The 25,632-nt window shown below is 40.5% G+C and overlaps 3 protein-coding genes and 1 long non-coding RNA gene across 4 annotated transcripts in view; 1 reads left to right on the top strand and 3 right to left on the bottom strand.

The window, feature by feature from the left end:
* The window catches only part of triob (trio Rho guanine nucleotide exchange factor b), a 109,805-nt gene extending 95,183 nt beyond the window's left edge, over nt 1–14,622 (top strand). The window contains exons 38-61 of the mRNA XM_068324663.1: nt 2,432–2,718; nt 2,792–2,962; nt 4,361–4,456; nt 4,786–4,934; nt 5,102–5,168; nt 5,280–5,383; nt 5,477–5,546; nt 5,661–5,750; nt 5,836–5,928; nt 6,038–6,088; nt 6,249–6,326; nt 6,512–6,703; nt 6,902–7,079; nt 7,280–8,151; nt 8,953–9,203; nt 9,303–9,432; nt 9,544–9,571; nt 9,755–9,917; nt 10,074–10,195; nt 10,334–10,412; nt 10,800–11,000; nt 11,219–11,357; nt 11,627–11,810; nt 11,940–14,622. Of these exons, the coding sequence (XP_068180764.1) occupies nt 2,432–2,718; nt 2,792–2,962; nt 4,361–4,456; nt 4,786–4,934; nt 5,102–5,168; nt 5,280–5,383; nt 5,477–5,546; nt 5,661–5,750; nt 5,836–5,928; nt 6,038–6,088; nt 6,249–6,326; nt 6,512–6,703; nt 6,902–7,079; nt 7,280–8,151; nt 8,953–9,203; nt 9,303–9,432; nt 9,544–9,571; nt 9,755–9,917; nt 10,074–10,195; nt 10,334–10,412; nt 10,800–11,000; nt 11,219–11,357; nt 11,627–11,810; nt 11,940–12,361 (4,217 nt within the window). The 3' untranslated portion in view covers nt 12,362–14,622. The remainder of the gene's footprint in view (nt 1–2,431; nt 2,719–2,791; nt 2,963–4,360; nt 4,457–4,785; nt 4,935–5,101; nt 5,169–5,279; nt 5,384–5,476; nt 5,547–5,660; nt 5,751–5,835; nt 5,929–6,037; nt 6,089–6,248; nt 6,327–6,511; nt 6,704–6,901; nt 7,080–7,279; nt 8,152–8,952; nt 9,204–9,302; nt 9,433–9,543; nt 9,572–9,754; nt 9,918–10,073; nt 10,196–10,333; nt 10,413–10,799; nt 11,001–11,218; nt 11,358–11,626; nt 11,811–11,939) is intronic.
* LOC137602086 (uncharacterized) lies at nt 9,235–11,339 on the bottom strand. Its single transcript, XR_011037127.1, has 3 exons — nt 11,055–11,339; nt 10,774–10,953; nt 9,235–9,346 (listed from the first exon to the last, which is right to left on the bottom strand). It is a non-coding gene; the product is annotated as an uncharacterized lncRNA (long non-coding RNA).
* A 3,579-nt stretch (nt 14,623–18,201) lies between the features above and the next one.
* si:cabz01093077.1 (CX3C chemokine receptor 1) lies at nt 18,202–20,924 on the bottom strand. Its single transcript, XM_068324664.1, has 4 exons — nt 20,790–20,924; nt 19,651–19,802; nt 19,321–19,493; nt 18,202–18,915 (listed from the first exon to the last, which is right to left on the bottom strand). The coding sequence occupies exons 2-4, from the start codon at nt 19,796–19,798 to the stop codon at nt 18,202–18,204; spliced, it is 1,035 nt and encodes a 344-aa protein (XP_068180765.1). The 5' UTR covers nt 19,799–19,802; nt 20,790–20,924.
* Nucleotides 20,925–22,684: 1,760 nt separating this feature from the next.
* LOC137601433 (C-C chemokine receptor type 1-like) lies at nt 22,685–24,929 on the bottom strand. Its single transcript, XM_068323613.1, has 3 exons — nt 24,923–24,929; nt 23,818–23,979; nt 22,685–23,595 (listed from the first exon to the last, which is right to left on the bottom strand). The coding sequence occupies exons 1-3, from the start codon at nt 24,927–24,929 to the stop codon at nt 22,685–22,687; spliced, it is 1,080 nt and encodes a 359-aa protein (XP_068179714.1).
* Between the last annotated feature and the right edge of the window lie 703 nt (nt 24,930–25,632).

Raw genomic sequence — 25,632 nt, 5'->3', positions numbered from 1 at the left:
ACACCTACAGCACACCTCACCACTGTCTTACAGTCCTCATACATGTCCTGCACTGCTCTAACATACTTCTCTGCCACTCCAGACTTCCTCATACAATACCACAGTTCCTCTCTGGACACCCTGTCGTAAGCTTTCTCCAGATCTACAAAAACACAATGCAGCTCCCTCTGGCCTTCTCTGTACTTCTCTATCAACATCCTCAACGCAAATACTGCATCTGTAGTACTCTTTTTTGGCATGAAACCATACTGCTGCTCACAAATGTTCACTTCTGCCCTTAGTCTAGCTTCCACTACTCTCTCCCATAACTTCATTGTATGGCTCATCAGCTTTATTCCTCTGTAGTTGCCACAACTCTGCACATCTCCCTTGTTCTTAAAAATGGGCACCAGCACACTTCTCCTCCATTCCTCAGGCATCTTCTCACTATCTAAGATCCTGTTGAACAACCCAGTCAGAAACTCTACTGCCACCTCTCCTAGACACTTCCAAACCTCTACAGGTATATAATCAGGACCGACTGCCTTTCCACTCTTCATCCTCTTCAATGCCCTCCTCACTTCATCCTGACTAATCTTTGCTACATCCTGGTCCACAACAGTCACCTCTTCTAGTCTTAGCTCTCTCTCATTTTCCACGTTCATCAACTCTTCAAAGTACTCTTTCCATCTTCCCATCACACTACTGGCACCTGTCAATAGACTTCCATCTCTATCCTTAATCACCCTAACCTGCTGCACATCCTTCCCATCTCTATCTCTCTGTCTTGCCAACCGGTATAGATCAGTCTCTCCCTCCTTACTGTCCAAACTAGCATACAAGTCCTCATAAGCTTCTTGTTTGGCCTTTGCTACCTCTACCTTCACCTTACGCTGCATCTCCCTGTACTCCTGTCTACTCTCCTCAGTCCTCTCAGTGTCCCACTTCTTCTTAGCTAACCTCTTTCTCTGTATACACTCCTGTACCTCCTCATTCCACCACCAAGTCTCCTTATCTACTTTCCTTCCAGATGACACACCAAGTACTCTCCTACCTGTCTCCCTGATCACATTAGCTGTCACGTAATTTGTATATTCTCTGGAATTACTTTGGTACAGGTGTTGCACTGTGCACTTGGCATTTTTCAGGGCAAAATAAGGACTCTTTTCTAATCAGTCTTATCTGTGGTCTGTCAGGCTCAGCTTTAACTACCCATCCAGCATGGGAGGCTGAAAACTACAGAATCCATGTGGTGCTATGTCCAAACATGTTTTTTGGTGATATTCTGATGTTCCCAGGGAACTGCCAAAGTTTTATCATGTCCAAAGAGCTATTTGGGTTTGTCATTGCTATATGAATAACAATTGGCAGCAGACAAAGGGATACTTTAATGGTAAAGTGTAGCTGGAAGTGAGAAATATTTGTCCAAAGAATGTGATGTGTTGTGTTGTCTGAACCGGAGTCATGTATTATATCAGCACACAAATCTAACTTCCAACATGATCTCATCTACAACAGGCTATTTGGTCAGATGACTTGAACCAGTCAAGAGGTTTTGTTTCTTCATCCTGTTGCATGTTGCAGCATTTTTGATGGCAGCCTGGTAAACTGATATATCAGGGCAATCAAAGAGAGAGTGACCAGACGGGTCATTTCTGTGATGCATTCAGACAAAACCTCTAAGCATCCCTTTGTGTTTTCTATGACTCCATTGCAAGTTGAAGAGATTAACTCCTACAGATTCCCCAGAAAACCTCCATCACTGTGAGGAGGAGGCCAGTTGGCCTATTGCACTTAACACATGCAGTACTAGCAGAGTAAAGACGAATCACATACATATATTGCATTTTGTTTTATATGTTTTGTAACCAGATGAAAACCATGTGAAAACTCACAAGCTTATATGGTGGCCTTTGAAGTTCTATTTAGTAAAATAGAGTAAAACCTGCTAGTAAGTTCAGACAAGTGGCTCGAGCTGCGCTGCTACAAACACGTATCTGCATCGCATGCCTCATTCTTCTCATTCATCATCACAGGTCCTCCCAGTTTGGCGGCTTTAACAATTTTCAATCTCCACCTTTGTTCATCAATACTTCTGTTGGTCCAAGACCATTCTATCGCTGTACTTTCATCCCTCCGACCACCACCTACCCAGCATCCACCTGTCAGCTCTGGTTGGGAGAGTTCAAAACATTTTCTTATAGCTGTCCAATATATCCAAACACACATATCTGTGTCACGTGTGAAATGCCAGAAAGTAGATCCCAGAGTCAAAGTGAGTGACTTGTCTGATTGGAGAGTGTTAATAAAGCTTCAATGGAAAAATAAAATGAATGAAAATAAATTTTCTAAATAAACCTTTACAGTCCCCCAACTGTTACTCCTATCTCTTCTTAGTGATGCAAATATTTGTGGTAATATCATGATTCCTTCTTTCTTTCCTTACGTTTAGACACGCTGTCTGTATCCAGTAACGACGGCCTACAGCCAGGCTCCAGCCAAACCCTGGGTCCTCACAGTTCACCAGGCCCTAAACGTCCAGGGAACACATTAAGGAAGTGGCTGACCAGCCCTGTTCGAAGACTCAGCTCCGGCAAAGCAGACGGACACATCAAGAAACTTGCCCACAAGCACAAGAAGAACCGTGATGTCACAAGGAAGAACATGGAAGCGATACATGGCTCACAAAAGGACTCTGATGACAGTGCTGCCACGCCACAGGATGAGACGCTGGAGGAAGTAAGGAGCAGTGGTTTAATGAGCCCAGTCTGAAGATTTACCTACCACTTAACAAACATTGTTCTCTCTCCAGCGTATGCGCAACGAAGGACTTAGCAGCGGCACTCTATCCAAGTCTTCCTCATCGGGCATGCAGAGCTGCGGTGAGGAGGAAGGAGAGGAGGGTGCTGATGCTGTACCTTTACCTCCTCCTATGGCCATCCAGCAGCACAGCCTGCTGCAGCCTGACTCCCAAGATGACAAGGTAGATATATGCAGACACATTCATGATAACTATACGAGTCACAGATAGAAAGCAGGATGCACAGCACCACTCCAAGCGTGTTATTTTCATATAAGGTTTAACACCACAAAACATATATGTCTATGATATTGTTATTGATATAACAATATACCGATTTGTTTGGGTTTGCTCTGTCACATAACAACCAGTATTTTGTTTTTTATTAACATTTATTGGGTCTTAATGTAATTAGGAACAAATGCTGAGACACATGCACCATAAATTTGGTTGACACAACTGGAGTGTACAATACTTTACGCAATCAGTACTTTAGATGCTCCCCTTTCATGGACTGGATTAGATGCAACACTGTGGAATTTTTGCCCACTCTTCAGTCAGAGCTGCTCAGAGTTACTGCTAACTCTGTTTAAGATGCTCAACCAACCCATTTGGTTTTGGTGGATATCAGTCTGGATCTCATCATTGGCCACTCCAGAAATGTAAAAAACACTCCCAGCTTGACAAAAACTATGTATGTTGAGAAATTACACACACGTGTACCTAAAATTATTGTATTCTTACTTAATAAGGGATTCTATTTTGATATTATTTTGAATTTATGCAGTCATAATACAAAGGTTCCATGGAGAAGTGTAAAAATAACCCCTAAACATGCACTCAGGGCTTAGAGTGACTAACGTTTACTTTGGCACTAATTACTTCTTTTTTCTCTTATGTTCCTGATGGTTACATGTTCCCTCCTTTAGTTTTATGTTGATTTCTGTTCTGCTTCTCTTCTTTCCGAGTTTCCCACTCTCTCCATTTGAAAGCAGTCCATTTTCTGCACTTTGGATCCCCCTTTGAGTTTTATCAACTAAATGTCATTCCCTTGGAATGTAATTGTTCTTCTTTTCGTGAAGTGCATACTCCATCCACAAGTTTTTGTGAGACTAAATGGTGAATTTCCATTGAGTCTGGTTTTGATTGCTTGTCACCAGGGTCTCAGCATGGGCTCTTCAGCAGCGGCTCTGCTGAAGTATTAAGCAATGCTCTCTGCTGTAAATAAGTTGCTTAAACATGTCTGGTTCTCATGCTTAAAGAGCTATCCCAGAGCTTGCCCTTGACCTAAATCCACCTCATAACATCTGTCTCCCTGAGACCAGCCTGTGATTGGCTCCAACTTGGTCCCCAATTAACCCTTTTGCTAGGGAGATCACACCCATCAATTCCATAGTTGAACAGGTGGCATATCGGGGCTCGAAACTCAACACTGGTGAGCCTGATCACTCATACAGATGTAGCCAGTGAGAATGCATGGATACAATCTGCATGCACTTCTGCCATCCTTCGGATGTGTCATGCTTTCCACCTTAAATCTGAACAGTTTTTCTGTCTTTCTTTTTCCACTTTTATTTTCAGTCTGCATCTCGTCTGTCCGCTCGTCCCAACAGTTCAGAGACACCAAGTGCTGCTGAGCTGGTCAGCGCTATCGAGGAGCTGGTGAAGAGCAAGATGGTGAGCTAGAAATCATAAAACTCACAAGAACATACAAACCCGGCGAAGTTTGGGCCAAAGGACTTCTGATGTAGTTATGTTGAGCACACACACACATTATCTGGTGTTGTTAGCGGAGACCGACATTGTGGTTCACTAGTCATCTGTCAGGACTGTGACGCACAATACCAGCTGTCCACTTTTCCGACAAATGATCATGGTGTGCTTGCCAATCTCCTCAGCATAGATATTGTATGTCCACTGGCCTACATATGTACAGTACTCTGTGACCATTCTGTCTTTTGACATCCATTCCTCTCCTCTCCTCTCCTCTCGTCTCCTCTCCTCAGTCTCTGGAGGATCGTCCCAGCTCTCTGTCGGTAGAACAAGGTGACAGCAGCTCCCCCTCCCTCAACCCCTCTGACAACTCTCTCCTCTCTTCCTCCTCACCCATCGATGAGGCTGATGAGCGCAAGTCAGGCTTTTTCAAGCGACGACAGTGAGTTACAAACCCGAGACCTGTTTATTTCTTGTGTCCTACTAACAAATCATTTTATCATGTTCATCTTCATAAGTGTGTTTGTATGGAAAATTCCAGTCTTCACCCACAGCTAAGTGCATTAGAGTAGTGTTAGACAGTGACTTGTTTTATTTCCTGTCACTCAGTTATGTGCATCTGGAGCTGGTGGAGACTGAGAGGGACTATGTCAGAGATCTGGGATCAGTGGTGGAGGTAAGAAAAAGAAACCAAAATAGATAAGTAGTTAAAAATGGATGGATTGATGGATTTTTTAAATCTAATTTCTGCATGTTTTTATAAATGAACTAACTTTGTTCTTTCCAGGGTTATATGAGCAGGATGAAGGAGGAAGGAGTTCCTGATGACATGAGAGGAAAAGATAAGATCGTCTTTGGAAACATTCATCAGATATATGACTGGCACAAAGAGTATGATGGCAATATTTCTCCAGAAACAAGTTTTCTGCCGCATGAAGGTTTTTATCAATTTTAACAATACATTTCTTTGTTATGTTGTCAAAGTTTTTTCCTTGGAGAACTTGAGAAGTGTTTGGACGATCCCGACCGGCTGGCTCCTTTATTTGTCAAACAGGTGACAAACGTATTTGCATTTCACTTTTTTTGTTGTTGAGGAAAATTTATTTTCTAAAAATTTTTTCTCACTTTTAAAATGTAACATGTTTCTCTGGTTTGGTTCCCCTTGCAGGAGCGGAGGTTACACATGTACATTGTGTACTGCCAGAATAAACCTAAATCTGAGCATATTGTGTCAGAGTACATTGACACTTACTTTGAAGTAAGATTGCCAAACCATTTTACAGCTAATATGTTAAAATGGGATTACTATGTTCAAGAGATAATAATATTTATATCTTAATTAGGATCTCAAGCAACGATTGGGCCACAGATTGCAGATCACTGACCTGCTAATCAAACCCGTCCAACGCATAATGAAATACCAGCTATTACTGAAGGTAAATCAACCACCATTATTCTCACATTAAAATAAATAATAATAATTATTATTATTATTATTATAATCATGATATCATATATTTCTAATATATTTTGACTATTTTCCAGGATCTTTTTAAAATTTCCAAGAAGGCTGGGGTGGATACAACAGAGCTGGAGGTAAGTGATCCCCAGGTTTCAGCCCAAAATTTGTGAAAAGATGATGTACAATAATTGTGTGTGTTTACTGCTGTGTTGCTCCCTAAACCCGGCCTGTCGACATTATTTACACTCTCCTGCAGTTTTCTCTAATGTTTATGTGTCTCATTCCGTACTACAGAAAGCTGTGGAGGTGATGTGTGTGGTGCCCAAGCGTTGCAATGACATGATGAATGTTGGTCGCCTCCAAGGTTTTGAAGTAAGACTGTTATGACTACAAATGTGTGTTCATCCCTAATTATAATCCATGATAAAAAGTAATTATTCTATGAAAAAATCCATTCCATTTTAAACATTACTCTCCGTTTTAATGAATATGTATTTAATGCTGCAGGTAGCTTATCTGGTACGTGTCTGTCTTTCCCTCTGCTGTTCTTTCCTCAGGGTAAAATTGTGGCACAGGGCAGACTGCTCCTCCAAGACACATTTATTGTGTCGGATCAAGATGGTGGACTTCTGTCCAGAATGAAAGAGAGGAGAGTTTTCTTGTTTGAGCAGATTGTGATCTTCAGTGAACCCCTAGACAAAAAGAAGGGCTTTTCTTCTCCAGGCTACCTCTTTAAGAACAGCATCAAGGTTAGTGTAGTTCAGGAAAAATTCAGGAAATATTGATGTAGACAAAAATATAAGCCTCTCACATTTGACAAAGTCACACTATCCTGAGATTGTCTGTTCCTGTATTTTCAGTTTTAATGTTTTCCTTTTCCACATGACCTTTTTACCTTACTTTTGCTCCCCTCTCACGTCTCTCTTCATCCCTTCCTCTCACTATAGGTGAGCTGGCTGGGTTTGGAGGAAAATACAGATGACCCCTGTAAGTTCACACTCACCTCCAGATCTTCAAGTGGAAACCTGGAGAGATTTACCCTCCATTCAACAAGTCCTGGAGTCAGTCAAGTGTGGGTCCACCAGGTCAGCCAAATACTGGAGAACCAGCGCAACTTCCTCAATGGTACGTAACCAATGTGCTTCCCTGGGATATTTTGTGGAAATAAACTCACATGGCCATAAGTCTTAGTCCAAAATATCAGGAAAGTTTGGGGAAAGTGTTGAAAACTCAATCATTTCACATTGTTTTCTGGAGATTCAAATAGTTACACATATATGATTCTGTGACTTCAGTGTAATCTTACCATGCATTCTCTCTCATAGCTCTGACGTCCCCCATCGAGTACCAGAGAAACCATGTGGGTGGTGGTGGGCCGAGTGGTCCACCCAGCAGTAGCAGCAGTACTGGTGGCCTACCAGGAGGCAGCAGCTCCAACAGTACCCCTAACATGGGAGGGGGAGGCGGTGGCGGTGGCGGAGGCTCTGGTGGATCAGCGACCAACTCCTCTCTGTGTGGCCCTCGCTCCCGACCCTCTCGCATCCCACAGCCATCCTCGCGTCTCCCCCAACCCGTTCACCACCATCACCCCCCGGGTCCTGAGGGACCCAACAGATCAGCAGGTATGTGGTCTTCCTGCCACACCCAGTCCCCACCCACTCACCCCTTCTCAGACAGCACAAGAAATGGAGATACGTTAGAAGTCCCTAAAATGAGGAGACTGGATGGTCCTCAAGGGGGTAACAGTAATAACAGTACCAGACCATCAGACAACATGGAGGGCAGTACCAGACTGGGTTTGGGGGGCTATGAAGAAACCCAGAAACATCAAACAACTGGTATACCACAGATAGCAGTGGCTCCTCTGAATCTGCCTCTAAAGAACCCTCGAGTTGGAACAGTCGCTCCTCTAGTTTCACCTCAGTCCCCCGGAGGAGGACTGGAACCATTTGTCCCCTCCAGCCCAGCTCACAAAGCCAACTCCTTCTGGGGCATGGTCCCTGGTACGCCCTCCAGTCTCGCCAGCCGGCCTGGCTCCTTCTCCAACGACAGCAGTGGTGGAGGGGACTCTTTGGTAAGAGGGAGCCACGGGACGCCCTCTCATCACCGCCACTCTACCAACAGTAAGGACATAGACCGCATGAGCACCTGCTCCTCCACCAGCGAGCAGTCCATTCACTCCACCCAGAGCAATGGGGTAAGATGTCGAGTGGAGGCCCTGGCTTCAGTGAGGCCCTTACACTTGCCACTAACCCAACCCTAACTGACTGGAAGTCAGTCACCCTGCCGCTGGCTCTGAGAATGGCTTTTACATGCAACAACTACTACATCGATGTAGTAGCTATGTAAACGTACTAACTTCACCAACTCTGTGACAGAAAGTCTTTGACTCTTCCAAAAAGTACTAACAGCGTGGATCTAATGGATGAAACAGCTGTTCTCTGCTTTCTGAGGCACTGTCTCCGAGCTTCAGCTGAAAGACACTAACAGTAACCAGAGTACTTTAAAAACTCATTAATGTACAGGAATATTTTCATGTGATTATGATTAACCCTCATCAAATTTTGTTACTGAAGAGGAGCCCTTTAACATATCTCCTTTTTTGTCTAAAGGTCTGTAATGTTTATCCTTCACTTGATGAACTGCAATATTCTCTTTGCATCAACTTCACTCTGATCATCTAAACTCAAAGTTCCTCATTTTAACTTCTGCTTCCCAACTTCTATGAAATAACTTTTTTCTTGTATAATGACTTTTCACACCCCATTTTCTTTAACCATACTTCTGAGAGATTAAAAACATTTTGCAATGTTTAGATTCCTGCATGCACGACTCATTTTAGTAAGACCATTTCGGTGTGCTGTGTTGGCTACTAATGCACTTCTCTTTTACAGGAATGTACTTATAAACATGCATTTTATGTTGTTTGGGCGTGAAAGTGTTTACGTGCCTGTTGTGTGATTTAAGCCTGAGGATTTATAATACATTTCTCCAACAGAGTGAAAGCAGTAGCAGCAGCAGCGTGTCCACCATGTTGGTGACCCAGGACTATGTGGCGGTGAAGGAGGACGAGATCAGTGTGGCGCAAGGTGAGGTGGTTCAGATGCTGGCAAGCAATCAGCAAAACATGTTCCTGGTGTACCGGGCCGCTAATGAGCACTGCCCTGCCGCTGAGGGCTGGATTCCTGGCTACGTATTAGGACACACCTCATCCTCCATCACACCTGACCTCCCCGAAGGAACCATTAAGTGAGCAGAACAGACAGGCCAAAACAAGCATGTTTTAATGTTTGTCATTTACTGGAATAGAACATGAGATTTTCTCCATTCTGCGCTGGTTTTCTTCAGAAAATCATTATCATGGCACACAGCACTCCGTATCCGCCGAAAGTCTGAGAAAAGAGACAAAGAGGGCAGGAAGATGGAGAATGGTTACCGCAAATCTCAGGACAGCCTGGCCAACAAAGTCTCTGTCAAGGTAGAGCATGTGAAGGTCGCTCTTCCGAACAGACTTTATGTGCTCTCGGTCCTCATTTCAAATTTTGATTTGAGGAACAAGATTTAATTTTTCCTAACATTTTCATTACAGCTTCTAAATCCCAACTTCATTCCTGATGGTAAGTACTTGTCATGTTTGCGTGTATGAATCTAAAAATAATAAGGAAACTAAAAAAATGTTAACCCCTCAAATTTAAATTCTTGAGTTAGACGTTTTTAAAATATCGGGCTTCCTGTCAGTGCCAGATTAGTGCAAAATGTGGTTTGCGCTAAAGTGGGACCTTGAACCTCTGTTTCCTCAGCTCCTCCAGAGTTCCTCATCCCCGTAAGCGATGTAGTTTGTGAAAGTGGCGACTGTGTTATTCTGAGGTCCAGAATCTGTAGCAGACCTCGGGCCACTATTACCTGGCGGGGACCCGACAACAGCACTCTGACCAATAACGGACACTACAGTATCACTTACAGGTAACAGCAGCAATTCTGACAAAATTAAGTGAAATGTTGGAAACATTAAATTCTACTGTGTATTTGAGATCAAATACCAGCAAATACAGTGAAAGAAAAATCAGGTTACCATGATGCATCACATCTGAGGGGTTCTTTTATCTATCCTTATTACAGTGAAACAGAAGAGACAACTCTTCGTATTCTGGAAGCGTCTGTAGAAGACGGCGGGGTTTACACCTGTATTGCCACAAATGTAGCAGGTTCTGTCAACTCATCAGCCAGCCTCAGAGTCTCGGGTAAAATACTGGGTAGACAGTGGCGCTAAGAATGTCAGCTAATACCGCAACTGCACACATTAATTGAATAAACTTTAAAACCGGAATATGGTTCAGGGAAACTACTCAACTTGATCTGATTTAAATGTGTGTGCTCAGGATCACCTCAGGGTGGCAGTGAAGTGTTTTGGAAGAGCAGCTTTGAGTCCTACTACACAGAGATCACCGAACTAGGCAGGTAAGGATGCACCAATGAAGGCTTTTTAGATTTTAATCCTTTTAATTTTAATGTCTGACTTTCAGTTAAGGTTTTTCTCTGCATCATTGATATAAGTTACCAACAGTGAAATCTTATTAGATAGGTAATTACTGAAAAGATATAAAGCATCTACCTATTACTTGTACCTACAGATATGGTAAATAACTTTAAAAGAATGGACAGCTCTCTTTGAAACAAGTAAAGCATCGTCTAAAGACTTCAAATACTTTTCTGGGTCCAGAGTGAGGTAGCATAGAGTGATACATAAATGACCTATCCGATGCCTCAAACCTCCACAGGAACAGACACCACTCTTTATTAAATCAGTATTCATACAAACCTCTGCCTCCTGTTCCTGATGCCCAGGGGTCGGTTCTCAGTGACTAAGCGGTGCGACCAGAGAGGGAGTAAACGGACCGTTGCGGCAAAACACATCAACAAGAAGCTGCTGCGTCGAGAACAGGCGCTTCAGGAGATCAGACTCCTCCAGACCATAGATCACCCCAACCTGGTCAAGCTGCTGGATACATATGAGACCGTCAACAGCTACGTCATTGTACTAGAAATGTAGGTACTCTGCAATTTTTAAGAAAATAAAATTAATCAATTGATTCTTGTCACCGCGGTGCACTGGCGTCGTGCCCAAAGCTTCCCTCGCCTCATGCCCTCATAGCCTCCAGCTCCCCGCGATTCGCCACAGCGGATGAAGTGGTGGAAGATAAATGAAAGAATGATTCTTGTCATGAAAGATAAGCGCTATAAAGTTCATACTGTCTGCTTTTCAGGGCGGACCAGGGACGTTTCTTGGACTATATAGTGAGCTGGGGAAACCTGACAGAGGGAAAGGTGGCTCTGTACCTCAGAGATATTCTTGAAGCTCTCCACTACCTGCATGGCTGGAGGATCGCACATCTCGACCTTAAGGTAACTGCATGTTTAGGTATAAGCGGCAGGCTAAAGAATTTAAAAAAAAATACAAATTGAAAGCAATCTTTGTGGGCAGGGGGATTTCATTATGCATAACAAAACATTTCAGAATTCTGTAGTGGGCCTTGGGATCTGGGCTTTCATAAATATGTCACATAACAAAATTTAGTACAACTGTTCACATCATCAGAGACAGCTAAGATCATCAAACAGCCCAATTGTTCTGAGTCTAACTTTTATAGCATTCCTTTCTCCTGCTTCTGCAGCCTGAGAACATTGTGGTGGAACATGTGTCTTCCCAGCCAGTCATCAAGCTGACAGACTTTGGTGATGCTGTTCTGCTGAATTCCACCTCCTACATCCATCCTCTCCTGGGCAGCCCAGAGTTCTCTGCTCCTGAGTTGGTCTTGGGTCAGCCTGCCTCACTGACGTCTGACCTTTGGAGTTTAGGTCTGTATTCAAATACAAGTGGGTGTGGAGAGAGTATACGGCATAAAAACGTGTGCAAGAGGCTTTATGTACAGAATGTCCTGTTGATGACAAATTGACTGATGTCATTCTTCACTGGGTGATTTACAGGTGTGGTGACTTACGTTGTGCTGAGCGGTGCCTCTCCCTTTCTGGATGAGAGTTTGGAGGAGACGTGTCTGAACATCTGTCGGTTGGACTTCAGCTTCCCTGAGGACTACTTCCAGGGTGTGAGCTCTCTTGCCAGGGACTTTGTCTGCCTGCTGCTCCAGGTTGAGCCAGATCGACGGCCCACTGCAGCGTCCTGCCTGCAGGAGCCCTGGCTCCAGCCACGAGGCATAATCAATACTGGACTCGCCACCTTAAATCACACACAGACGCCTGCACAGCTACCATCTCAGAACCGCCACAGCTCACATCTGGACACCTCCAGGCTCATTTCCTTCATCGAGCGACGGAAGCATCAGAATGATGTTCGGCCCATCGACACCATTAAGGCCTTCCTTCACAGCCGGCTGCTCAACCACATCTAGTTGGTCCCTGGGAACAACAGCATCATCTGAGGGTTCCGGTTTTAGAAGGAATTCCAAATTTATTTGGTTGAGACAACCACCAGCAACATTTCCATGATGATCACGTTTTCCCTCACAAAGCCACAAAAGTCCTGCTGCTGCTGACTGACCAACCTCTGCTGATAAACCCTTTGACTTTCACCCCCACCCCACCCCACCCCTTTTTTTTGGCATATTGTCAATATGCCTGCACAAAAGTGAACTGCTGAAATCTTTCTGAGATTTCAAACCTTGACTTAGCAGGGAGAAAACTGAGCTTTCTCAACAAGCCAGCGTGAGCGAGTCTTGCGCTTTGTATTAAAGTATTAAACAGTATTAAACAGAGAAGTTAAAAAAAAACTGTATATTAAGAGTATTTCAGGCTGCTTTCGGTTGAACATAAGAAAATGTTTTTGTAAGGAGAGATTAAGTTTTGTAAATGAAAACATGTACAGTAAGGAAACAGAGAACTGTCTTTATTCATACCTGTTAAAAATAAAACTGAGTTAACTAGAAAAAAAACCTGTGACGTGCGAAGAGAGTGGTACCCATCAACAGGGTCCACTGAAGGCCAAAACATGTTTTCCAGAAACACATTGTTACTATATTCAGTGCAATAGTTTGCTTATCTTATTGCTCCTGCTCACTTTGAAAGGTGAAATCATTTCAGTTTATGACAGTAAAATATTCCTTTCAAGACTCTTTCAAGCTGTTTGGCAAAGCTATTGAGATTCTGCATCCGCCTTATATGTAAATAACCTATTCCTGCCTTTCATTCTCATGTTGAAGAGTTAGTCCCAAAATTAACAACAGCTCTTTCATTTGTTGAGTATTAGCGAGTCTGCTCAGCGGCTGGATTTCACAAGGAACTAACCGCTACTAGAAAAGCATCAGTCCCCATGTGCAATGTTGCAGCTTTAACATTTATGCAACTATTTATGAAGACTTGTGTTGTAGCCGTATTCTTTAAAGGCATGCACGTACCTGGTACTGCAATAGATGTCTGTATTGTGTTAACTCTTATGTATTAAGTTCAGTATAAAATTCTGAAAACTCTCAGACAAGAGGAGGATTTTCAGAGCTAACTTATAAAAGTGTGTATCTATAAAATATAGGCACTTATGCTTTCATGTTGTCATTGTTCTGTTTTTATTTTCTGTCACAATACCAAAGTTGACCTTCTTTTCTTTTCCTGATAAAATGTGTGTTTTTATGGTTTCTCATGTTAATTTATGACACCACATTGAACCCAGAGTGTTTTCAGTGGTTCAGTCTGGCATTATTTATTCTCATTGTGGAAAAATAAATGTTTCTTGATTTAATTCTGAAAAAGTCAACATTTCACATTTGTTGTTTTTTTCTTTGTTTTGGTTTTTGCACAAAATGGTTTGCTGTGTGAGTTTGACTGACTTTTGTAGATAGATGCTGGTCTGCGTTAGCTGACAATTTTAACCAGGCAGGAAAAATGTCATCTAAAATGTTAATTAATATTGACATTATTGGAGAATGCATTAGGTATTTTTAGAACATTTAAATCTAATACCTCCAGCAGCTCATTTCTGTCCCTTTGATAACCACCTCCTAGCATGAGTAAGTATCTGCCATGACAGAGGTGTCTTCTTCCATACGAATGAGCTGATGTCTTTTTGATGAAGAAGCTGTTGAAAACTTTTTTTAAAGTGCCAGTTGAGTGAGTTGAACTTGAGAGGTGGGTGGAGATGAAAATGTGCATTGCTTCTTACTTTATTTGAAGGTTGTAAGAGTTGTGATTATATGTCATGATTTAATGTTAAAGAAGTCAATATTGTGTTGAGTTCAATGGCTCTTGTTGGTTTGTACAGTCTATGTCACATTCGGATTCATTTTTATTTATTAGTGTGGACCTGGGTTTCCCAAAATTCATGTTTCAAATCAGTTTATTAAATTCTCTTGAAGCGTACTCATGGAAGCATAGGATCTAAGTAATAAAATGCTTTTGGGAAACCCAGTTTATACATGATGTAAAGATGTACAGAGAGGGTCGGGTAGTTTACCCATACCCAGGATGTAAACCTCATAACAATGTCATATTTTAAATACACATAGAACAAGACTGCAGCGTTGTCATTTGAATGTCTTAATATGACTCATGTTTACTTTTGCATGTAAAATTTTTGTACAGGAGATTGTGTTTACATGTTACTGAGTGTTGTAAATATTTTATTTTTCCTTTGTTATTTTGCCATTAAACGTAGACAGAACAACAGGTGTGAGTTTGTATGCACATACTGTATACCAGCACACACCCATATGTGAGAATATAGTTATCTTCATTTCTAATAACCTTTGAGGATTAGAAGACAAAGCAGTGCTGCAATTTCCTATATGACTTGAAGGCACCACAAAACACTGACCAGTGCACAAATTGAATGAAAAGAGCAGTGATACATTAATACTTGTATATCATCTAATTTTTTATTGAGTATTTGATTATTGGAAAGCTGTTAGAAAAGCATCACATCACCCTCATGTGGTTATCATGCATAAAGTTCCCCACTGAGAAATAAAGCTCTGCACAATAAGGGGAATTCCTGTCTCCAGTTAAAAACAAGATTTGAGGATAAAAACTAGAGAGGGATGTGTTCACTCTGGTGAAGATAACCCTTTGATGTACTGTATAAAAAGAACCTAGAGTGGGAGTGTTGCTGATCTTATCTGTACTCTGCAAATTTTGCTGCTGTTGTGCATGAGTCAAGAGATCTTTGCAACGACCACACATCTTTCCGCAAACTCACTAATTCTTTTACACTTACACGTCTTTGTGTTTTTGCATTATTCACATTATAATCGTCCTTAAGTACATTTAAATCAACCACTGGATATACATGTCATTGAATTCATGTAGAGAATAATATTACAAAACTAGGAAAATTAAAAGATGAAAATCTTGATGACGTTGAGATGTAGTTTACACCATTAACTGATATCTCGTCTGTCATTTGTATATTTTAGATTTGTATACAAATACGTGAACGACTTATCTTAAAATGTTTTCAACTGAGTCACTATGGTTTTCTGAGTAAAAGCAAAAGCCTGTGTTTTTGTTGTAATAGTTGTTATTGCTTTTCAACGTAATATCACATTACAGATACACATGCAATGTTAGTGTTTATGCAACCCACCCAGAAATCCCTCCCTCATACCCACCCTAAGCCAACATACCCCATTAACTTAATTAACTTAATAATTATGTTAAATTAGCACTAACATTATGAAAATGATAACTATAATAAACAAACAAAACAACAAAACACACACACATAAACACAGGGGATATAAAATGTCAAGAAAGGGGACCAGGTTCTCTCAAAACTTTGCATGGAGCCTTTCAGAGTGTATCTGATTTTTTTCCAGTCTCAGAAATGACATGGTGTCTCTGATCTATCTGTTAAATGTGGGTGGTGTTGGCTCTTTCCACTTGAACAGTATCAGACTTCTAGCATGCAGAGAAGTGAAAGCTATGACAACATGAAATGTGCCGAATTTTATTGGGAAAACCAAAAATTGTAAATATTGGTTCATACAAAGTAAACCTCAGTATGTACGATATTAAATGATTGTGACAAACACACAAATACATCCGAGATACAATAAACGCTCTTCTACAGTGTAGGCTAGTTCACTGAACACTAGGTGGAAATGAAAGACTCACTTTGTAGTACAGGGGTTGACAAACGGCCACTCATCTCAAGGATAAAACTATCATGAAAATATCTGAATTAGAGTTTTTCAACCCACATTAAATAATCATGATGGAATTATTTTCTCTATAAATCATCACAAGCAACTTAAAGAAGTATTACATGATACTTTAATCCTGCTGTGTGCGTCCATTGTGTGCCAGGTTTGAGAAACATAATTTGGTTCACGTATGAGAAAGAAATAGGAAAAAAGTTCACATTTATAAGCTTTAATTTCTTTGTTTCTCCTCAATCTTCTGCTGTATCATCTGAAAACATTTTCAGGCAGTTCTTTATATTGGAAAAGAGGACGCAGTAGTTAGATCCCACTTTTTGGCAGAGTCGTGTAAGGGCATTTATTTAATGGCAGTAATGTCAATTACTTTGACATGGTTGGATGTTATGGTTATTTCGAGTCATTTGTCATTTTATGGATTAATCTCTTTCCTGCTCAAGGCTCAAGGTTAAACTGAAAACATGGTTGTACAATACTTTCTCTTTACTGATTGTGGTTTACATTTGGTTTGGTGCAAAGAAGCTGCTACAAATGATATTAAACTCACTATATTGCCACTTGTACCAGGAATACTTACCGACAGATAAAAAATTTTATCTGGATGGAAGGAAATCCACCGTGGAAGGTCTTCATCCCAGAATGCGTGATGTTGCCATTGTTACCTGATGAAGTCAGTGGGTCTTTCGACACAGTCTTCCCTCAGCACAACCGCATGGGATTTAAAAGGCAAAATAACAGTTGCAATGTCTGAAAGAAAACTGTGACATTGTAGGAAACCCAGCAAACCACAAATAAACACCCACACACACACACACACACACACACACACACACACACACACACACACACACACACACACACACACACACACACACACACACACACACACACACACACACACACACACACACACACACACATACACACACACACAGAGTGCAGCAGATGGAGGGTTTAAGGTCTATTTTTCCCAGCACATAGGTGTATGTTTATATGTTTACTGCAGAAGCCACAGAGGCAGGAACCCGTTCATTTGGTTCATTTTATTGCACTCAACCAGTATGTCTCCTGGGATATAAGACTATTTTTAAAAAATCAAATAAACAATCAAAAAACTGTTTCAACACATTAAAATTTTAGGTTTTTCAGTTAATGTTCTTCAGATGATTAAAAGATGTGTGTCTCCTTGGTGAGCTGATAAAGAATATAATGAGTAGTAGAAGTTTAATGCTATTGCTTTGCCTACATTTTTACGTCACACTTTCTGCTCAATTTTAGGAATTCAAGAGTAGAGGAATGTTAACAATGTCAGTATTTGTTGCAGTCAATTTTTGCAAATTTATGAGTTCAGCTGCCTGGAGATCACAGTAATCACATGCATACAAGAAGACTATGATACATATAAATGTTGGAATATAAATGTTGGAATTACTTGCCAGAGCTGGAAAAAAATTCACCCACAATAGTGTTGTTTTGAATTCCAAGAGTTAGACATGGATAGCTTAAAGAACTTGTCAGATGTACCGGTACATCCATTTGATGTGGCGCTCTACGCCAAGAATGAAAAGCAATGATCAGTGAATAAACTTTGATGAAAATAATCCCACCCCTTTACCAGGTTTTAGGTGGGCTTGTGGCTTTGAAAAAAAATTGATGAAAACTAAAAAGACAACGCTATGACATCACTTGCCACATGGTAACATTTCACCTGACAACCCAGTGCTGTGGTTTGAATTCTTTTTATCCTCCATTCTTCTGAAAGAATTAAGACAGGAATTAAGATTGGATTTATTTTGCAATACCAATACTCACAATTAAAATTCCACATAAGACAAGATAAAAAATATTTGATTTGAATAAACATGTCATACATTTCTGTACATTTTTGAACAAAAAACATTCCAGTGTTCTCACTGAGAATCATGAGTTACATTCTTCGACAAGATGTTGACGCACATAGACACACACGCACGCATGCACGCACGCGTGCACGCACACGCACACACACACACACACACACAGTCTTTCAACATAACATAATTAGATCACATGCAACACCAACACCATACTGAACCAAGTTATTATCCCTAATAGTCTGATTTTACTGGTGTGTTGGACGTCTCTTTCTCTGTGGTGTCTCTGGGGTTGAATGTCAACCTGCTCTTGAGATCCCAGCAGAGACATCTAGCTATCACATTTCTCAGAGATTTCCTGAACTTCTCTCCTACAAATGCATAGATGACTGGGTTTATGCAGCAGTGAAACAGGGCTATTATCTCAGCAAAACGCATGGTGGAGTTGATGTTGTTTGAAGCTTTGCACGTGTTCAGGACACCTAACAGCTGTAATGTCTGAAAGAAAACTGTGATATTGTAGGGAACCCAGCAAATCACAAAAACAAACACTATGCTGAATATCAGCTTTACAGCTCTGTCTTTTTTGGAGTTCCTCGTCTTGGACAGCACAATGAGGATTTTCAAATAGCAGAAAATCATGATAGGGAGGCACACAAAAAGTCCCACTGTGTTCTCACTGAAGTTTTGCAGCATCTTCCAAATCTGTTGCGTTTCCTCTGGATACAGTGGCTGACACTGGGAGCTGTTATCATCCAGGTCAATCTCCAAGGAAGCAAATATAATATGTGGGGTTGCCACAATGACAGATATAATCCAGATAGTGATGCTAGCTGTGATTCCATAGCGAAGCGTACGGGCTTGCATGGCTGCAACAGCATGGACGATGGCCAGGTATCGGTCCACACTCATTAAGGTGACGAACAGAGTCCCACTGTAGAAACCCATCTATTCAGAGGAGCAGAGGAGAGAACATCTCACACTCATATGTGTCAAGGTGACATTTGTCAGGTTTCACAGTTCTCTGTGACGTTTCACACAGTAGCTGCTTCACATTATATCAAAACATCTGCCATCGTCTTGGTCATTGGCACACTATCTAACATTAAAATAATACTTCTACTGTTATATTAAAGTGGACATCAACAACTTATTATGCTGTATTTATGCCATTATTTTTGATTTGCCTAGAAATGCACATAACACATTAGACTTTTCTTAAAAATACAATTAACTACAAGTTTTAAATATCATAATATTTATTATGTTATTATTATTGCTTGCAGTCGTAACTTCTTCTTTTCCTTTGCCACAGCGAATCAATTGCGTCCGTCCAACCTGGTAAAGCCTCACCTGATAGACTCCTCTTATCAGTTTACATAAAGCCAAGTTCGGGAAATTGTAGGCCCAGAAGGGCAGTGATCCAGCCAGCATCAAGTCAGACAGGGCCAAGTTGAGGAGGCACATATCTGTCATAGACTTCAGCTTCATGTGCCGGAGAAGAACCCATAGAACAGTGGTGTTTCCTGTGAATTCAGTGCTTTTTTGTCACTTTAGGTTTCTTATTATATCCACTAATGCAAATGTAGAACAAAATTATGATGCATATCTAAACTTTACATAAATAGTTTGTTTATTCTGTATATCTTGTACTCTTCCAGATTGCAGCCTTATTGAACTTACCTAAAAGGCTGAAACAAAACAGCATGAAGCAAATTACAAGGAAAACCGTGGGTCTGTAGGAGATGTCTATCAGACTGGACTCTTCACAGGTGGAATTGTAATCGTAATCGTACAAGTCCATGACAGGCTCTGTCTCGGATCCGTTCATATCGCTGTGTAAAGAGAAACAGTAAGGATCGCTTTGGGTAAACAGTTTATTTTATTCTACATCATTAGACAGACACATGATAAATAAACACATGAACAGAATGTGGGTCTAAAAACACGACTGGACTTTTATAAGTTACCATTAGAGCTGTTGGAATTCAAATGCATGTCAAATGAACCACGCAGTTTGTAACACACCTTTAAATGTAGAGCTTTTTTTCCTACCAAAAATTCTTTTTTCACCAAAAAAAAAAAATTTGTCCCTGACTCCGTAATTATTTTCAGATGTTTTCTCATTTTAATGTGTAGCTAGATCAATAAAAATAAAAGACAAGTGATACTTACTTCATCCACACCAGGATCCTTGCCTCAGCCCAATAATATGAGATGCTATTCTACATTTATAAAAATATATTATAGTAAGCCCAACAGTTCAAATCAACATGATAGGGGAACTCCATATGTTCCACACGGGACACTTTGAAGACAAACTACCTCAAAAGAATAAACGATTTAAATCATTTTCATATATGGGTGATTCAAAACAACGCTGGACTTTCCTGCCCTTTATGCTTAATTTTCCATTTGTGTTTTTTTTTTAATATGAGTCACATCTGAAAGTAGCTAATAACAAACTGCTGCTTGTTTTAGTCAAATGTGAGAGAATCCATGATAACCATAATGTCTGGTAGATTATCTGTTGCTGGTAAGTTTTGGCTTTCAACCTAGGAATGTGAGAAGTATGTATGTCACAAACTTTCACTTCTTAAGCCTGCAATCAAACCCATATATTGCTTCTTTAAACCACATCTCAAACTTTTTTTTTGAAATCTCGCTATGAGCATCTCCCTCTGTTGACACTCATGTCGACCCCAACTTCCTGTGGCTGACACACAATCTTATGCTAAACAGGTGTCGTAGATGTCAGAGGCATAAAGAGGGTTCAGCAAACAGTGGATAAACATTTTAGAACTGAAATATTCATGGCTTACCACACTGTCTGCCAAAATCTGTGCTCCTGAAGGTGTGTGTTCTTGTGTAGGGCATCAGGTTAATGTGTCATCCTGTCACCCTGCACGGCCCATTTTTCGTGTCAAATCCTCGTGTGGAGTTCATTTCTGGTAAAGTGAACACTGGGGTTTTGCTGTTTCCTCTGCATTCTGTTGTCGCCTGCATAGAGGTGCTGGTGCAGTTTTCTGAGAAATGTTCCCTTTTGTGTTAACGTGACAAAAAGGAGTGGGGGATGTACTTAAACAAGGAACACTTGACTCTCTTTATTCTGTCTCACTTAAACTCATGGAAAATGAGGTCCTCACTATTCAGACTTTTTTCAATGTCAATTCCATGAACTGATATTAGAATTACTTAAAATTAACTTCCTCCCATGGTCCAAAGACTCACAGCATAGGTACAGTACGTCTAAACTGTGAGTGTGAAATATGTGATGGCAAAGGAATGGATTGAAGGACTAGTTGAATCGATAGTCAGTCATTTTCATTTTACCACCACTACATCCGCTGCAGCAGGTCACGGGGAGCTGGAGCCTATCCCAGTGGCGTAGGACGTGAGGCAGGGGACACTCCGGGCACGACGCCAGTGCACTGCGGAGCCACACACAAAGACGTACAACCACGCACACACACTCTCACTCCTACGGGCAACATGGGACCGGCCAATCAACCTGAAGCGCATGCTTTTGGATGTGGGAGGAAGCCGGAGAACCCGGAGAGAACCCACGCAGACATGGGGAGAGCGATCTCCACACAGAGCGGGACTCGAACCCGGGTCCGCCGTGTCGTGAGGCAACAGCGCTAACCACTGCGCCACCGTGCCGCCCTGAATCTATAGTGTTTAAGATTTTTAGTTTGGATGTGATGTTGTGCCCTAAAACAGTACAATAATACATAATGGTTGGACCTCTTGGACATTGGTGTAATGTTAACCTGCTAGGATTTCTCCTTGCAGTCAAACCATATTAGAAAACATTACATAGATCAATCTGGATTTATTCAGATTTATTATAAAGGTGCACATATATGTAGGCTCACGCATATGTAAGCAACAAAGTGGAGCTATAAAAAAACCATGACAAAATATATGCTGAGGATAAATTTTCTTTCTATTAATATATAAAAGCAAAAAATAAAATGTCTTGTATTTTAAGAGAGTATTTTGCATCTTTTCCCAATGCAAAAATAGTTTTCCAAAGACTTGCAGGCACATGAAAAAATGAAAATAAGCCAATTTGTCAAACATCAGTACAAACATGCAAACATTGTGGTTACATGGGGTAAAAAACATTGCAGTCGATTTTTTTTAAAAAGTTATGAGTAAAAAAAAAAAAAATCACAGTTTCAATCCGGAGGTACAACTCGAAGTGAAGGTGAAACTTCTTTCAATGTCAGCAGAAAAATGTTTAGCACAGAATTAAATACAAAATACCTGAGAACATATGACGAGATGATGCTGATATAGATTATCCAGTACTTATTATGAAAACAAATTATTCCAGCGCATATTCAAACTGGTAATTAAATAAGCTGTTTGGTTTGTTTACTGTTTTTTCAAACATGAAAGCTAAACGTTTGCATGTTTGGGTGACTTTGTTTATGAGTGTGTTATTCACACCACTAAGCGTTCATTCTCTTAAATTCCTGCAATCACAGTCTGAGAAGAGGACTGACTACAGTAGTTTCCGACTGTAGGGGACTTTAAAAAAGAGACTTCGCAGATGAACAACTCTTATGATGGAAGCTACAAATGGTAAAACCAAAACCTTTTTTTCATTGATAAGCTGACCAGCAGCACTTACATAGCCACCCAGAAAAAAACAAAACATGTAAAAAAAAAAAAAACGTGTCAAAAGTGTGGGTGATTCATCAGCCATCTACTTCATGAAAACTGAAGTGACATCAGAAGATCTCGACAGAAGTGAGCTTTTCCTGTAAGAGCTGTCTGATGAATCTCTTGTGGATGGATGCCGAATCCCAGGCACCCAGTTTCTCAGCAGCTGCACGGCACGTTTCATAAACCTTTCTCCCACTAAGGCATAAATGATGGGGTTCAAGCAGCAGTGAGTATAAGCAAAGGCTTCAGTCACTGTTACAGTCAGCCTTAAAGTTGCTTCCAAATTACATTCATCACCTTCCAGTTTACCATTAGATTTCAGAAACCATAAGAAAAGGCCAATATTATAGGGGGCCCAGAATAGGAAAAAAACAACCACAATGGAAATGATCAGCTTAACAACGCGGTGCTTCCTCGCACTTTTTATCTGCACCAGTGTGGGGATAATTCTGGAGTAGCAAACTATCATAACCAACAAGGGAATCACAAGACCCAATATATTTATCGATACAAGGTTATAAAGCCTCCAGGTGTCACTGTCTTGGATTTGGTGACAACCCAGTGCGGATGACTCATTTGACACTTTTGTGAAGACAAAAGCTGGTAAAGAGACGCTCAGGCTTAGCATCCAGATCAGTATGGTGAGAACAACACCTGCCTTCAAAGTGCGATATCGTGTCATAGTGTGAGCGTGCATGATGACCACATAGCGGTCTAGTGTCATAACTACTATAAAGAAGATGCCGCTGAAGAAACCAGTGTTATGGGAGACAGCAGTAAAACGACACATAAAATCGCCAAATATCCATTCACTGACCACAGAGTAGTGGGAGTACAGAGGCAGTGTGATGACAAACAGGAGGTCAGAGAGGGCCAGGTTGAGGAGGCAGATGTCTGTTAAGTTGATCTGGCTCCGGTGCTTCACCAGGACACATACCACAAGGCTATTACCTGTAGACCCCCCCCCAAAAAAAACAAAAACAAAACAACAACAAAATAATGCAATGTTTTTCTCTCTCTCTCTCTCTCTCTCTCTCTCTCTCTCTCTCTCTCTCTCTCTCTCTCTCTCTCTCTCTCTCTCACACACACACACACACACACACACACACACACACACACACACACACACATACACACACACACACACACAGACATGAGCTCATAGATACATACCTAAGAAGCCAAGGATGAAAACTAGGCTATAGAGAGTGGGCAGAAACACCTTGCCAAAGCCGTTCACATCATTGGAGTCACAAGGGGCGAAGGTGTTGTCCTTGATCTCATCATACAAAGAATAATCGTACTCTGTGGTAACGGTGGTATTTGTTCCATTGTCTGTAGACAGATAATTTTTTTTCATTGTTTCTGAAGAATGCAACTCCCCTCACAACCTCTTTTTAACATTGTATCTGGAATGTAAAGATGCATTTTTTTTTCAATTCTGTGAGAAACAAAACTAAATTCTACTGAACTTTATTATTATTTGCATAGATACAGGAACCTTAGAAATATCAAATCAAAAACCAGGTCTGTCTGCAAATAACAAGACCAGAGCTATCTGCCCAAATTGTTAAAGCTTCTACACAGTATGACAGCGTGATGATTTCAATCAACCAGTCAAGACATGATAGAGACTATTTTGCCACCTGCTGGTTGACATGAGCAAATTTTTTGCCTCTTGGAAAAAGACAAAAAATATTATCCTCCTTTATGACAAAAGCACCTGAATCAGCATCTCCATAGCAAGCACTGGTATTGAAGTTAAAGGCCTTTTGAGGCTTAACATGTTACATATAAAGTTCATTCACTTCATGCACCTACTAATTTCAGAAGGTGCACGGAGAAGTTTTCCGTCTTTTTTTTAAAAATTGTATGGTTGGTGTTCTCAGGGTGTTCCATTTTTTAGGGTTTCAAATTCAAATTTAAATTTGGACTTAAATCATGTTTAAATTCAAATGAACTTTTTAAAGATTCAGTAAATACCAATTGTGTGTTTCTTCATTTTTAGAAATATTTTTTTAACTTGATAAAAATTAAAGAATCTGAGGATATAAGAATCAGGGCTCAAACTAAATAAGTGAAGAAATTATGATGTATAATGTATGGCAACATTTATATTTCTAAGGAAAATAAACATAACAGTGAGAACAATTTACTGAACCTTAGTCATCACAAATAACCCTAAAGATACATCTTTAATCGTTCATTAATATACAGTACTCATAAATACAGTGAGATCACTAGATAAATAAATATACCGTTTTAAAAATACATTCACCTGACATGTTGATAGCTCAATAGTGCTCTTTCCAATCAGGTATAATCAGCAGCTGCACTTCGGGAGTCTTCTTTTCTGTGACCAGATATGGTTGTGATGTCCTCAAATAAACTAAAATGAAGTAGCTCTCAAAGAATTCAGTCTCCTGGTAATGTGTAGTACAGAAAGAGAAGTGTTGATGTTGTTTCCTGTATGGCCTCAATTCTGACAGTAAGATCGTTATCAAGATCTCAGTTAACATTTGCATAATCTGTGCAAGTCAAAACTAAAGTTCTCATCATCCATAGAAAAACAAACAAAAACTGATGCAAGAGAAATGGCACCCTGTATATAATGTAATACACACAGTTTAATTGTAGTTTGTGAAAGTAATGTTCGTCTTACCATGATTTGCTGCAGTCACAAATGCTACACATATAAAACTGACTCGCTTTTAATGTAAAAACTGTCTTGCAGGCCCTTTGTGTTAAAAACATCTATTTGTAAAGTGCAAACTTTTATAACTTTTGAAATTTGATCTAATTTTTGCCCCACAACTTTACTACTGTACTGTAATTACCCGTTCATAAATTGCCATGTAATTTTTGTTAATAACACTGTGTAATAAGACCTATTATTACTGTATAATACTCCCAAACACATCTCTACTGGTTGCCCAAGTGGGACATCACTTCAGTGTGTGCTTTCAGCACACAGTTGTCTGTGTATGA

Source organism: Antennarius striatus, chromosome 9 (assembly GCF_040054535.1).
Source record: "Antennarius striatus isolate MH-2024 chromosome 9, ASM4005453v1, whole genome shotgun sequence".
Lineage (NCBI taxonomy): Eukaryota > Metazoa > Chordata > Actinopteri > Lophiiformes > Antennariidae > Antennarius > Antennarius striatus.
Note: the sequence above shows the minus strand (reverse complement) of the source record. Positions and strands in the feature narration are given on the sequence as shown.